The sequence below is a fragment of the Lepisosteus platostomus genome, chromosome 1 (assembly GCF_059453375.1).
Source record: "Lepisosteus platostomus isolate fLepPlt1 chromosome 1, fLepPlt1.hap1, whole genome shotgun sequence".
In the NCBI taxonomy this organism is placed as follows: Eukaryota; Metazoa; Chordata; class Actinopteri; order Semionotiformes; family Lepisosteidae; genus Lepisosteus; species Lepisosteus platostomus.
In genome coordinates, this window is record NC_142611.1 from 5,652,984 (window position 1) to 5,668,389 (window position 15,406).

The 15,406-nt window shown below is 39.5% G+C and overlaps 1 protein-coding gene across 3 annotated transcripts; it reads left to right on the top strand.

The window, feature by feature from the left end:
- The first annotated feature begins 3,107 nt into the window (after positions 1-3,107).
- LOC148677557 (scrapie-responsive protein 1-like) lies at positions 3,108-8,818 on the top strand. Of its 3 annotated transcripts, none has more exons than XM_088645602.1 (4): positions 3,108-3,280; positions 6,014-6,201; positions 6,762-7,029; positions 7,701-8,818. In XM_088645602.1, the coding sequence occupies exons 3-4, from the start codon at positions 6,791-6,793 to the stop codon at positions 7,753-7,755; spliced, it is 294 nt and encodes a 97-aa protein (XP_088501728.1). In that variant the 5' UTR covers positions 3,108-3,280; positions 6,014-6,201; positions 6,762-6,790; the 3' UTR covers positions 7,756-8,818. The 3 variants fall into 3 exon arrangements, with proteins under 3 accessions (XP_088501728.1, XP_088501637.1, XP_088501552.1); XM_088645511.1 differs by having other exon boundaries at positions 3,109-3,280; positions 6,771-7,029; XM_088645426.1 differs by having other exon boundaries at positions 3,111-3,280; positions 6,782-7,029.
- Positions 8,819-15,406: the final 6,588 nt, after the last annotated feature.

Genomic DNA, 15,406 nt, shown 5'->3' on the forward strand with positions numbered 1-15,406 from the left:
TCTGTTTATTGCCACTTAGCCCTTTTCAGGTAGTGAAGTACAGACTTTGACTCAGGCATTAAACAACCATTTCTGTTTTATTCTGTTTTTTGTTGTTTAAAGTCACTTTTCATTCACAACAGATGAGTCCATCTGTTCAACCAAAGTGAAATTTTCGAGTAGCAAGGAATACAAAACAATATGGAAACCTATCCTGTACTGGGAATCCGATGGGTAATGAAGTCATATTTTTCCTAGTTTAATGCTTAAACTTTACTCTGAGACTAAAAAAAGATAAAAATCAACCTGTTTTGTGGGTTGGTAGTGGGATGTACAGAACTGATATCATGTAACTTTTTGATCTGTTTTCCATGATACTGTATGTGTTTAGAGATGAGAAATATAGAATATATCAGACAGTGCTCAGCCTGGTTTCTCCACTGCGGTTTGATGTTTGTATATGGTAGGATACAGCAATAGTTTTCAATAGTTTTCAGAACCACTGAAATAAATAATAAACCCACTATAGCTTCCTAGCCAACAGCTAGTATGATCCAGTCAGTTGCTTATATGAGCCTAGATGCACAGTACATATGAACAACTGCACATCTCATTATTAATACTGTGTAATACTTAAATTGATTATATTGTATTGAATAATAAGAGAAAATTAGTAATAGTAGTAGTCAGATCTGTTTGTTCCCAGTCCATGCCATTCTTCTCTTCTCTCCCCATGTTAAAGGTGGGATCACCGAAAATTTCATTATCACCTACCACAGGGCATGTTTCTCATTATTCTTGTCACTGAGACAAGCAAGTCATGAACTTATTGACTAGATGAATTCCTTTCTGAGATCTACTGCTCAGTTGTGGGTAGAAGGAAAAAAGCTGACTGAATTTTATAGGGAGCATAACCCTTTTTAATTCAAAAGGCATGTGGAGAATCATTTCTTACCTTTGTTCTTTCTGATAATGGTCACTACTACAAGTCAGTTACCTTCCTAATATGCAGATGTCACACTTTCTTCAGGACAAAGTGAAGACAGGAGGAGGTTTCAACAGCAGTTGTGACATTGTTCACTCCCGAAAACAGTGAATGTGACTTTTTTAAGTTGTATCTTATTTTTTAAAAGATTTTTTGGCAACAGGTATGTGCTGTTTAAACAAGTAGCCTAGAAAGATGAAGATATGGGCACTTCATGAAGCTGAGTTACATGAACTTATAAAAGACCATGCTTTATTGTACAAAATTAATGCTGCTCGTTAATCTGTTTGTTCTCCACAGTGTAGAGTTCCTGATTTTGTGCTTGTCAGACTTGGGGTTTTGCTTGTCACTTGGAAATCTTTGTGTCTGTGCATGATTGTTAGTGCTCTCCAAGAGTGAAAGAACCTTTAATGCGCACAGTTAATAATACAATTTTCTGTGCCAAATTCTTTCCATGGGGAGAGTACAATTGTGCTAGTGTTCTACACACATCGTTCTTGGAATGAGCATCTTAGGAAATATTGTCATGCAAGTGCTTAAGCTTCTTGTTAGCTTTTAGACTTTTAATATTTTATTTTAAAGTCTTAAAAATGCCTTTTTCCTACTAATCCCCTCATAAAAGGATCCTTCATCCTTGCAATCACTTCCAGAATTTATTGCGCGGTTGTTTTGATCTCTCTGCATTTTATCTCCTTGTAACACAATAGTTTTGCTTTCATTTTGGATTGCTGACACCAAAAGAAACTCCTTCTAGGTAGCTCTTTAATACTCAGCAGTAAATCAGCACATGAAATCAGACCTTCAGTTCATGCTGAAGTGGTTCTTTTTCTTTTTTTTATCCAAACCTGGAACAATGCTTGTGACTGATCTATCTTTTCACATTCTCCAGCAAATAATTTTTATGTCAATACCTGTAAACTTGTGTGTTTGTCTCTTTATTTATATGTATAGCAGGAACTGAAATGGAACAAGAGCTACAAAGAGAAAATATAAACATGTCTTTGGTACTTCAATGCCTTTCCAATGAAGCCCAGACATTGCTTTGTTTCATACATTGCTTGGTAGGTCAGTAGTGACCAGCCCTGACCCTGTGTCTCCTGGAGTTTGCTCCAGCCAGGTCCTTAATCAAGGGCTAATTAACTCCAGTTTCCTGGGATTCTAGGAGAGTTCCTAGTCTGTCTCCACCTGGAGCCTGTCTTGGAAAGGGGAATCCATAGACGGGTCACCATGACACAGTCATGGAGAAAAGGACAGATTAGAGTAGCGATGGAGATCTTCTATTACACAGAAACAGATCTGTTTTGTGCACTTTAAAATGCTGCTGTTTTTACGGGAAGTACAGTTGATTTTCTTTTTTACAACTTACAGCATTGAAATGCCTGTTTGAGACTTCCAAATCAAATACCCGCCTATTATTCAGGACCGTTTCAGGGAACAAGTCTTCGCAGCAGCAAATAAATACTTATATTTGAAGTGAAATGATTCTATTTAACTCTTCTTATGGGAACTCAGACTGTTAGAAACATCCTTTAAATCTCATTAAAACTTTAAAGTAGGAGAAAAAGAAAAGAGAGAAAAAAAAAGGGAGACAAAAGAAAGATGTGTGTGCTTTCATTCTTACCCGTTTAAAAACCGGGACAATGATAAAAGCGCGCTTGGGTTTTCAGATACGAACGGCAGGTGGCACCATAATCACCATTTAAAAGCCTGGAGTAATAATATGCAAAACTGAACCTTCACAAACAATTCATTAAAAAACAAACTTTAACAGATGTTATTTTCATTCTATTTTTTTAATGCATTGCTTTGTCAGAATATCAGACCAATAAATTAGTGACTACTGAAACGACTTGTTACTAAATTTATGTTGGTCATTCTTGGTTCTGAGGATCGGTTTAACAAATTCATTGCCAAGCAATGTTTCCCCCCAGCACAAGAAAATAAACAATAAGCGTATCTGGATTTTTTTTGCACTATTTATATATATCAATCAATAATTAATGCACGTGTGTAGTGCTTTTCATCTCAAATCTGCCTACGTTCTTCTTAAGTTTGATGATAATAATAATAATTTGATGATAATAATAATTGCTTACACTTATATAGCACTTTTCTGGACACTCCACTCAAAGCGCTTTACAGGTAATGGGGACTCCCCTCCACCACCACCAGTGTGCAGCCCCACCTGGATGATTCAACAGCAGAAAGCTCACCACACCAGGAGGAGAGCAGAGTGATGAAGCCAATCCATAGATGGGGATTATTAGGAGGCCAGGATTGGGGCAGGCGAATGGGACATGTGGCCTGGTCACCGAGGTAACACCCTCTACTCTTTTCGAGAAACGCCCTGGGATTTTTTGTAATGACCACAGAGAGTCAGGACCTCGGTTTTACATCTCATCAGAAGGACGGCGCCTTTTTACAGTATAGTGTTCCCATCACTATACTGGGGTATGAAGGCCCCACACAGACAGCAGGGTGTTCACACCTGCTTAGCTTCGGTGGGTTGTTAGTTGTGAGCTGCGGGGTGATATGGCTGCCGGCACAACAAAGAAATTCTGAATTTAATTTAATTTATAATTTGGAACTGAATTTAAACTTTATTTCGAATTTTGAAAAGTTATGGAAACCAGTCAAAGTGGAATTAAGTCAAGACACGGGGGGGGGCACCCTTACTCTTGCAAACAGTGTCTGCCAGGTGATCTTTAACGACCAGGTAAGCAAGACCTCAGTTTAACATCTCAGCCGAAACACGTCACCGTGCGACAGAGTAGGATTGAAAATTCAGATGAAAGAGCGCCATCTACTGGTTTCACAACACCACAACCACACCGTTGCAATCTTCATTTTCCTTACAGGTCGTACAGGGCATGCCCAACCTGGTCATGCTGCTGTCAAATTATTGGGTTGTGTTTATTACGAGAGAACAAGGACTTTTTGAGAGGCTGCAGGAGTGGTGCTTAAAGGCACCAACTTCGAAAACTGGACAGTAGTTTTATTTATTTTTCTAAATAACATGACATTTTATGTACAAGGTCTATATTTTTAACTTTATGTTACTTTATAACAACTTACTTTGTTAATGTGTGTTTTATTTTCTTTACCTATAGAGAAATATAAAACTATTTGTGGAATGTACCAGAAAAAACAAACAATGCAGCGCTTTAAAAAAAAAAGCGGTTGTTATCAAATAGATTTATTTAACGTCTTCACAGCATAAGCCTATTAAAAACGTTGTGACGGTCGTGTGGAGTATGCCAACACCAGATGGCGTCAGAGAGATTAAATACTGTACAGGGACTATAACTAAGACTGGCCAACGTAAACACTACAACAGAAATGACCATGACATTATCTGGCATTTTAGGAACTGCTGGCACACCAAGTGGAAAGCAATGCATAATCAGAACGGTATGAAGGCAGTCTGAACCTTGATTTCGCTCTGATTCTACTTACAGAGGTGTTCATTATTTAAGAGAGGATCGTTGCAGAAGGCCAATTAATTTTCTTTTTCTGACAAAACCCCACCGTAACACATAACATTTTATTTTTAAACCTAATTCTGTGTTAAATTTAAAAAAAGTCTGAACAAAAGATTAAATTCTCATTTTACTACTAGAGTTTGAGTGAACCCATTTATACCACACATCTTTTAGTTTTATAGCAGAGCAGTTTGAGGGAAGGAACAGCATCCATATCACTTTGCAACTCACCAGTGGCAGCCCACTGGAGCTCAGCAGGTGTGGGCCTGGTCAGTACCTGGATGGGAGGCCTTTTGGGGAAAAAACTAAGGTTGCTGCTGGAAGAGGTGTTAGTGGGACCAGTAGGGGCGCTCATGCTGCTGTGCGTGTGGATCCTAATGCCCCAGTATAGTGAGGTGGACACTATACTGTAAAAGGTGCCATCCTTTGGATGAGATGTAAAACTGAGGTCCTGACTCTCTGTGGTCATTAAAAATCCCAGGGTGTTTCTCAAAAAGAGTAGGGGTGTTACCCTGGTGTCCTTGCTGAATTTCCCATTCACCTGTACCGATCATGGCCTCCTAACAATGCCCATCTGTGAACTGGGTTCATCACTCTGCTCTCCTCCCCACTGAGAGCTGGTGTGTGGGGAGGATACTAGTGCATCATCCAGGTGGGGCTGCACACTGGTGGTGGTGGAGGGGATCCCCATTACCTGTAAAGAGCTTTGAGTGGAGTGTCCAGAAAAGCACTATATAAGTGTAAGCAGTTATTATTATTACAAGTAAAGGTTAGATCTATGCTGAAAGGCTGAAAATAGAAACAATGGTCCAGCTTTTGAGCTTCTTCCATTGCCACCTGAACACTGATCCCTGAAGGAGGTAATACAGAAAGATGAACCACTGCTTTATTTCAATTTTTCAGCACAGAACTAACCTTTACGTGTTCCTTCACTCAAACTGCTCAATTAAAAGCCCAGCTGCATAAATGGGTACACTCCAGCTCTAGTTGTAAAATGCAAATACTGGTACTTTTGTCAATTTTTGCAGGGTGTGTTGCAATAACTCTTCAACATTCACACAGTTGAAGAATATCCTCAGATCAGTTAGCTAATATTGTGGGTATACATGCCAAATGACCTCCTCATTTAACTTTCCTTATGTTCACTCAAGTTGTAACAAGAAACAAAGTAACGATAGGTCCCCAAAACAATCTTTATTACACCATCTCATAAAAAACAATACTTGAAAACCAAAACAGTCAGCTTCCCAACTGAGCATGAAGAGAATAGGCCATAAATATTCCATTTTTTTTTTTACATACCGTCTTTATATCTAGTGTTCCTTCTTAAAGGCAGTCCAGACAGCCTTCTGAGGGCATGGAATACAAACCTCCAGTGTTTCTAGGAAAAAGTCATAATTATTAAAAGAGTGGATTCATACAGTCGTGAAAATGATTTTGTTTAGGTACATCTGACGTTGGACTGCAGCACAGGCAGCGAAATGCGTCTTAGCTTGCGGACTGGAATAAATTCGGTACCCCACTAAACTGCCACGTATAATGGTTTTGTTCGTATCTGTGTTCTGAGGTGATCGATGTGAGGAGGGAGTTATTTCACTCCTTGCTCAGTCCACGAAGGAATAAGAGGGGCTGAGTGTCGCTCAGTGGTGAGAGCTGAACGGGACAAAGACCTGTTTGTGCCTGACTTGTACAAACCCAGATTTACCAGAAACCCACTCAGACCTACAGTCATCAGTGAGTGGAGTGCACCCAAAGGTACCGTGACATTTTCTGTTTCTGAAATCTGTGTTTTTCTGTGTGCGCTGCGTTGTTTAAAATATCTAAATATCCATAGATGTTACTATAAACAGTACAGCAATGTGTAGGGTGTATCATTATCGCTTCTCCTGATCGTGATTTTTTTTTGCATGAAACTGGAGAACCTTTGAGCTAATATAGTTTCGTCACTACAAATTCTATTTTTGAAATGTGTAATTACGCTACTTTAACTACTATTTAATTTAATTTTAAATTAAATAGTAAAACGCCGTCTGTTCATCAAAAGGATCATAGGCAAGAGTGCGCGTTTTGCTGTAATCTAATTTGTGTTCGCGGAGGAAGTTGTACTTTTTCTTTTTCATTTACTTATAACACCAAAAACGCACATGCCACCGTCACAAACTATTTTTCTTTTCACTTAACGAAATGCGCTTAGTCCCAAAAAATTCTTAACTCTAAACCTTTTTCGCTCTATACAGCTCTCGGTGTGTAAATAATACAGACGGGTTGGAAGGTGAAGTTTTCCAACGCACCGCACGGTTCGTTATAATTAACAGTTTTCGCAGTTTCTCCGCAGCGAGAGAAAATGAAAAGTGCGGTAGCTGTCCTCGCTATCCTGGTTGGACTTCTGGCCGTCGGTGCGATTCCTTCCAGCCGCTTGTCCTGCTACAAAAAGGTTTTGGAAGACAGGAACTGCCACAATATACCCAATGGCATCGAGCTCCTCAGACCCATTGATAACGCCCTGAAGAATCACTTCTGGGAAGGGAAGGGGTGCGAGATCGTGTGCTACTGCAACTTCAGAGAACTGCTCTGTTGCCCAAGGTAAGCTCAGTTTCATCCAGTAGGGGGAAGAGTGAATCCGAAGTAAAACAGAGGAGCCCTTAGTGAGGAAGTGTTAGACGCCCAGGCGCCTGGTTGTGCTCTGGAAACGCGTCTTGCGACCCGAGTTTTCTGGACCTTGTGAACACTACACGCATTGTCGTATTTATCATCCATAACTTTTCTGTTGCCACCTGCTTTCGCTGGTGTTCATGCAAACATGGTATTCGTAAGGACAACCGCGACATACATTATTACCCTAAAGGGCGTCTATTTTGATACCCTGCTTTCATCTTTACGACCGCGCTAAAGTGACGTGGTAGTAACGTTTCTAGCCCATTACTAGTCACAGAATTAAAACGAAGGACACGAGCTTCTTTTATGCTCCGCCGACGGTAAATGGTCTTTGGAAATATGCATGCCTTTGCAACACCCGTCTTCTGTTGTTGTTGTTGTTGTTGTTGTTGTTGTTGTTACGGAAGTATATAAAACAAACTGTTTCGAAAAGTGGCGTGCAGAGAGAAAGCCCCCCCCACCACCACCACCCCCATTTCAGTCCAAAACACCGCGACACCGTAAAAAAGACATCAGCTTGCTCAGATAAGCGCCCCTGACATCTGTTGAGTCAGTCAGAACACCATTGTCGCTAACGATTTGTGGCTCAACTGTTCCAGGGATGTTTTCTTTGGGCCCAAAATCTCCTTCGTGATTCCGTGTAACAGTCAATGAAGAGAGAAGCGCTGGTGACGAGCTGAGATGGCAGAGGAAGAGATCATGCAGGAGGAAAAAAAAGAAACACGACTGTCCCAACGTCCCTGGTCACTTTATCAATGCGTGTATGGTAAAGCGGCCAGATACGTGCCAGATTGGATTAATGACATCAATGATTTGTTCATGTTTGACACTATGAAAAGTTCCTAGTGCCTCTGATGACTGTGATCGCGCAATATTGTTCGTCTTTGACTTATTTCTTGCTGACATAAATCCAAGGTTTCAAAGTAAGGCTGGTTTATAAAGTCTACAGCGCAGACTTCATATTGTAGTTATATTGCAGGTATTAGCATCAGGGCAGTGTAAAGCATCAGTATACAGTAGGTTCGTTCAGAAATTATTCTTTTAATCGTGTGAAAAGATTGCTCTAAAAGCAGAAATTCAGATTAGAGGTCGAGGGATGAGCCGTTGTATCGTTCGATCGTCTTCACTGCTAAGCACTTAATATTATTCTGACGATTTTATCTTTCAATTTTAAAATAATAAGAACAGACGATCAGCAGTAAGGGGAAGAACATACTAAGAAATTGTCCTCTGATTTAATAAATCGTTGTATATTAAAGAAAAAAGCCATTGATGTTGTTGTTAGTCTTTCATTCTTGATTTGTGATTCCAAGCATTGTAAGCATAGAGAATTTCCACAATTTTCTGCCTGTATTTTTTTAAACTGACTTACTTGAGTGTTTTTTTTCTTTCGTCAAACAATAGTAATTTTCCAGAGCTAAACCTAAAATGATTATCCTTGGATATTATGCATGTAACAAGCTGGTGGACCTATTTTTGCAAACGTTTAAACTGTTAAATTAATTCTAATATTTATGCAATGTTCTTTTTGTAAAATTAACTGTCTATTATTGCTATTCTGTATTATACTTCTTAGAGCATTTTAGAGAGAGTTTGATAGCAGTGTTAACAGGATGTGAAACCAGATATGTATCTTTGCAACTGCACTTATTTCCTGCACATGTTAAAATAAGTCATCAGCTTACAGGCTGTTCATTAAATCTAATGTAAATCCTCACTTGGGTCTGACATCTACTTCAGCTCCCTCCTCCTTCAGTGCTTCTACTGCTTTAATTAAACGCCTCCTGAATATCAGTGTTCTAAATAACTGAATTTTAAAAAGCAGCAGGTGTGAAATTATTTATTTCATCCTATAGGGTACTCTTCAAAAGGTTGCCTACACAAGACCACAAAGCTTCTGTGACTGCAAGAGAAAGGTGCAGCTTCAGTTGATCACATTTCAACAAAACAGTTTCAGAGATTTATATTTACCGATTCTGGTACGAGTATGGTACGATTCTAAAATCACACATAGTATTTAATTGAATACTTGCTTAACATTCTGAAAATAGGCCACGTTCACTCACCAGGGAACATCCAAACTCCCAATCTAATCAATAACAATGTACTAAAGACACAACATTTATTTCAGCAGTATATAGTGACCCCACATTACACTGTAATATCTCAAACTAAATGTCCAGAATAAGTAAGAAGACAATATAAGGAATCAGGCCAGAATAAAAATACTCTGTGAGGTGCACAGTAAAGTGATAATTAACCTAATAATACTGAGCTGTACACACTTCCACATCAGAAATGACTAACTAGCAGCTTAGCTTTAACAAGTTCTGTGAATCCTCTGATTTAATCAAATGTATGCTGTTGAATTAAAAAAAACTAACTAACTGATACCTTTGTATAGATCATGGATGTTTTGCTGTATAGAATATAGCTAAAGCAAGTCACAGTTTATATACATCTACTGTAAAACATCTGGCCAGATGGTGTTGTAACTTTCAAAACTCATATTTGTAAATTACAAGCTAAAATTGAAACTAAACTTGTTTTATCACAACAAATTTTACTTTACTAATTCATACAGGTATACGCTTGTATAGCAGTTACAATGTCCATACTAACCATTTGGTACTTGCATGATGTTTAAGGATAGCCTTGGAAGGTGTTTGAGGAAAATTTGGTGTGTCAAACCATTCTGCCATATCCCAACACATGCATCAGTTACATTTTGATTAACTGGCCCTCACAGCCTACCAGACGAATGCTTCATTCATTGAAGGACATTTACAGATCTTTTATTGAGAAAATGGCAGCCCAACTTAATTACTGCAGTTCTCTGTACCATCTGTCCTGTTTTTGGGTGCAGGACATTTCCAATCTCCACTGCCATGGGCGAGAAAAATCTGGAGAGAGATGATACCATCCATCACTATACCTGAATGTATTTTTGGTTGTTTGATTTAATCTCATCTGTTTGACACTTGACATACTGACACTGCCACGTTATGTAAGTGTTGTGTCATGTCCTGTTATGTTTACTTTGTATTGTTCTTTTCTTTTCTTTTTTTTGCTCAACAGGAGTGTAATCCTCTAGGTGAGGTCATGATTGGAAATGAGAATTTGTTCTCAACTGATTTATCTAGATGGATAAAGGATTATTCACTTCAGAAGTCAGGAAACGTGAAAGCTTTATCCCAGTGTGTAAAAAATGTAAAGATTGATATTGGTATCAGTATGAAAATTACACTGGAACAGAATAGCAGTGACAGCATGATACATGGGTCAGAAATAATGATACCTGTGTACACCACAGTCAAGTACACCAGTGTCATGCTGGTGATTCCTCTGTGATCCATCTTCTGGATAAATTATTTACCTTCACCTCAACTAACGCACAATGTGATCATTCATACAACCTATGGATGTAAGATACCATTTCAACAGCATGAGGGGTTTTCAGACAAGTCCTTAGCCTTCAAAGGCAAATTTTATTTCTACTATGACTGATCCATTTCTAGGTAAATTCCATATTTACCTCTACAATGGAAGAGATTGTGTCCTCTGCCTTATTTTCTAATAAAAAAATGAACTTGTTCTAGTGTGATTCAAATCAAAACATTTTAAAGTGGCTTTGTAAAACATTTAAAGAAATGCCTTTTTTTTTCTGACAAGGAATACCTAATTGATTTGACATTTTTTTAAACCACCAGGGAACTAAGTACTTTACAATTGATCTTCCTTAGCAACCTGCTGGGTCTGTGATTTGCATGACAATGCTTGACTCATTCCAACCACTACCTCTCCAGAGACTCAAAAGAACGTAAGAAAGGCTTCAAATGAGAAGAGGACATTCAACCCATCTAGCTTTTTTGAGAAGCTAGCAACTAATCCAAGTATCTGATCTTCTGATCTAAAGATCTCATCCAGCCTCTTCTTGAAAGAAGCCAGGTTATCAGCTTCAACATCACAGCTTCACTGGTAGTGTCTTTTCCTGCATTCCCACAAGCCTTTGCGTAAAGACATGCCTTCTGTTCTTCTGCTCTTCCACATAGTTTTTACTTGTGATGTCTGGTTAATATCCCACTGTTCATTCTGAAGAAGTCCATTGAGTTGATTTTGTCAGTCTTTGATGATTTCCAATTTTGATGGTTGGGTTGGTCTCTCTTGGGTCATCTATGTTCAAGAATATAAGGGTTCAATTCCTTCATCCTGTCAGTGTAGGACATTCCCTTAAGCCCTAGAATATACTGTATCTGGTTGCTCTTCTCTTGACTGATTCCAGAGCAGCAATATCTTATTACACATTATAGTGTCAATTGCAATTGAATGCAATGTTCTAAACAAGGTCTCAACACTGCATTCTTTAACTTTAACGTTATATCCCTTAATACATCATTTCAAACCGTCTTTCAGATGAGACGTTAAACTGAGGTCTTGATTCTCAGTGGTCTTTAAAGATCCCCGGGCATTTCTCAAGAAGAGGAGGGAGTTATCCCGGTGTCCGGGCCAAATGTCCCCTTTCGGCCTTTACCGTGGCCTCCAAATTGTCCCCATGTTTGATTGGCTTGCACTCGCCCTGCAATGGACTGGCGTCCTGTCCAGGGTGTACCCTGCCTTGGGCTTGCTGCTAGCCAGGGAGGCTCCGGCTTCCCGCGACAGTATGGTACAGTATAAACCAGTTTGGTAAATGACATGACATGACGTAATTTCAAAGATCTTTGACACTGGAGACATTTGTACAAAGCCTATGATACACATCATTTGAGTTGCAGATATTACATTGAATATACGTGTAAGGACTTGGTATCTTGAATTAATTTGCTAGAATCTTTTATCTACCACATTCTAAGTTGTAAATTTTTCTTAGCTCAAAAGTGGATACATTAGCAAAAAAATGTACAGTTTAACAAATGGTGTTAATACTAAAGCAAAACAAATGCTCTATTATTGAATAAACATGATAAATTATGATGGAATTAAGGCTTATATATATATACATGTACATTCATACGTGGCAGTATATTAATAAACATTTATTACAAAATGAATGAATTCACCAAAAAAGTTGCTTCCGTGATTTTCTGTGGCATTACTTAGGTAAGAGATTAGAAGAATCAATTGCGCGAGGGTCAGAAAGACACTGGACTTTCACATTGAAGAAAAGCAAAACACAGATTTGCATGCAAAAATGTGGCCTTTTAAAGGTGTAGCCACCTGAAATATGGCACAGAAGTTTAACAGAAACATGAGGGGAAACTTCCATTCAATGGACTGGTGATAAGGTAATGCAAAGTGCCTTGCAGGGAGTCTGAGCTGATCTTAATTAAAAAAAGGATGTTGCCTTAACCTGTTACACTAAATTTAAAATGAAAAAACGCACTTATCCTGATATATTACCAATCGAAGCACCTCCAAAAGTGATTGACTGATTGCCTGTGCAATGAGATCAGGCTATTTGGCTGCTTCCTCACGTCAGTCAGTCAGGCTCTCTAGGGAAACTGTAGCACTGCAAGTTGTCTAATTAAGGTTAGGGCAGCTGCCTTCCTCATCACACAGAGCAAGACAGCACACCAGTTTCACAAAATTCTCTCTTTAATTCTTTAAAGCCATGGCATTTGAAAATGCAAGATGAGCAAGTTTAATCCCCCGCTTAAACCTGCTTCCTTGAGCATTGTAATGATCTTTCTCATCCTTTCTCATCCTAGGGTTCTCATCCTATGAGAACCCTAGAATTTGTTAAAAAAATAAATGGCCGGATAACTTAATGGGTAATATTTAATTAGTAAATATTAGCCATATAGACATTTTTGGAGGGCATTAACTTAGCCATGGTAAGACAGACTAACCTCCTTCTGAATGGGTTTATTCATTTCAGAGTATGTACTAGTCACCTTTGCAGAACTCATAGACGTCTGCCTGTCTGAGGGTGGGGTGATGTAGTGATGTAGTGGGTCAGGTTCTGGCTGCTGACACTGCTCTTATAACCTTGAGTGAGGTACTTTACCCCACTTGCTCCACCCAGCTGTAGAAAAGGGGACCAGCATTAGTCTCTGCAATTCACTGCTTAACAGTGCAGGAACGAGGATGGGCTCTGGCCTGGTGAGCTACACTGACACAGACTTGACCTTTTACCTACTTCTACATTTTGGCAGCCAGCTTTGGACCGGTCGAGTGACTGATTTTATTCACACGGTGAGCATGAGAGATATACAGCAGGACCAGATATATGCATTCATTTTAGTGAAACATCTGCGTGCTGATCTGGTGGAATAAAAAAAAAAAAAACATTGTATTCATCACCAGTGGCCATAAAGCATTATGTAGCAGCCTGCATGGCAGTAACAAGAGATCTCTACATTCTGATTATGAGATGTGACGTGCTGGCCAGCAATGAATTCCCTGGGTGGAAAAAAAAATAATTTAAATATTTTACAGAGAATGGCACAGTGACATGGAGGTTGGCAATGGTACCTCACAGCTCTTGGGTCCTGTGTTTAATTGCATGCGTTTGGAGTTCCCATGTCCTGCTAGTAGGAGTATTCTCTGGTTTCCTCCCACCCTCCACATACACGCTGTCTGATGTGTGATGATGTCATCAACCATGCTGCTACCCTCCATCTGCTGCCACTGCCTCAGCATGTCCCGGCCTTCTGTTCCTGTTGTTTCTCCCACACTTTCTTTTCTACTTCTCATCTACTGTCAAACCTTTTTCCACTTATATGTCCACCACTTCTTCTTGTTGTTCTGCCCATCACCACTTTACAAAACCCTAAATGACCAGGTCTCAGGACCCAGGTGTACTTCCTTCCTATTTCTGCTCCTTTTACTACCCCTGTGGAGTCCTGTAGGGCCTTCATCCCCCCTTCCCCCCTTCAATCCCTGCTGCGTCCTACAAAACTCTTTGCCTTCACCCCCTAATGTCCAGCAGGACTTGGTGGCCTCCTTCAGCTATCTCCCACACTGGCAAATCTCTTTATCTGTATCAGGCCCCCGATCTATCCTCAGATCTGTCTACATAGAGTAGTTTATTGATCAATTTCCATTCTCTCTTCCAGCTATTCTTATACAGCAGTCTGTGGAATCTTATCTGGTTCAGTTCAGATACTTGTTGGGCCTTCAGCCCTGTATATGCTACTTCCTCTGACCCGGATCTATCTAGCCTCCTACCTTTGGATCAGTCGGTGCATATCCTACAATATCTTCTCTCACTTGCCCATCTCCTCTCTTACTCCATCCATTCTTTTCTAAATAGAACTTTTGGCTGTGGTGACCGAGGTATTTCTGTCAAACGTAAATCTTTCAATCCTGGCTCTTCTACTACTACTACAAATTCTGAATTTTGCCTCGCCTTCAGCATTGACAGGCTCCCTGTGTCCCTCTGTAGGATGAAATTGAACTGCTTTATTGAACTGCTTGCTTCACTAAACGTTCATTAACAGTTTTTCTAGTTAAGTTCTCGGTTTCAGAAATATCCAGGGTTAGGTGCATTACTGCCGCTAAACAGTCTGAGACTCTGTGTCTCTCTTATTAATATATAATATCTGATATTTTGACAGCAGCCTTAGCACCTTCTAGTCTGAGTTCATCAGATCTCAAAAGGGTAGACAAGACTGACCCAGGTCAGTACTAGTCTGGGATGCAAAACCCTCTAAAGAAAACGGGGTTGCTGCAGCTACATGTAGTATTGGTTGTTCAGTAGATGGCCCTCTTCATGCTGGACCCAGCACACTGTGTTGTAGGAGCAGAAGCTCTGACTACTTAGTTACTAAAGGTCCCATGACATTGTTTAGAAAAGCAGCGGAAGATCTCCCCAAAGCACCTCCTTAATTCAATTGGTGCAGCAAGTAGTCACTTCTCTACCTGGCAGGGGCTAATGCATACTGTATAATGGCTGCCACCCATCTCCCAGGTGGGAACTGTGTATCAGCAGTCGATGAAGTCAGCCTCCTCTTTTACGTACTGTAGAGTGCTTTTGGATGCTTTGGAGTGAAAAGTATTTTATAAGCTCAAGGTCTTATTATTATTAATATCAGATTCTTCAGAGCATGAGGTGAGACTCAAATATTGTCTATGACCACCAGTTTGTATACTCGATAAAGTTGATCGTTGTTATCAACCCTGCTGCAATTTATGTAATTTATTACATTTAGAGAAATGTAATCTCTAAAGAAGAAAGAAACTAAAAGGTTCATTGTGGGAGTATTTGTTACATTGCTACAGTATTTCCACCTATGTAACCATAAACTGATCTTCTATTAAAAACTGATTAATCAGAATTAAAGGAAACTGTAAAAAAGCAATGTGA

Excerpts from the sequence above, each read along its gene's own strand:
- LOC148677557 (XM_088645602.1), top strand. The coding sequence starts at position 6,791 with ATGAAAAGTGCGGTAGCTGTCCTCGCTATCCTGGTTGGACTTCTGGCC. Across the intron at positions 7,030-7,700 it reads GAACTGCTCTGTTGCCCAAG|GGATGTTTTCTTTGGGCCCA; the intron begins GTAAGCTCAGTT and ends CAACTGTTCCAG.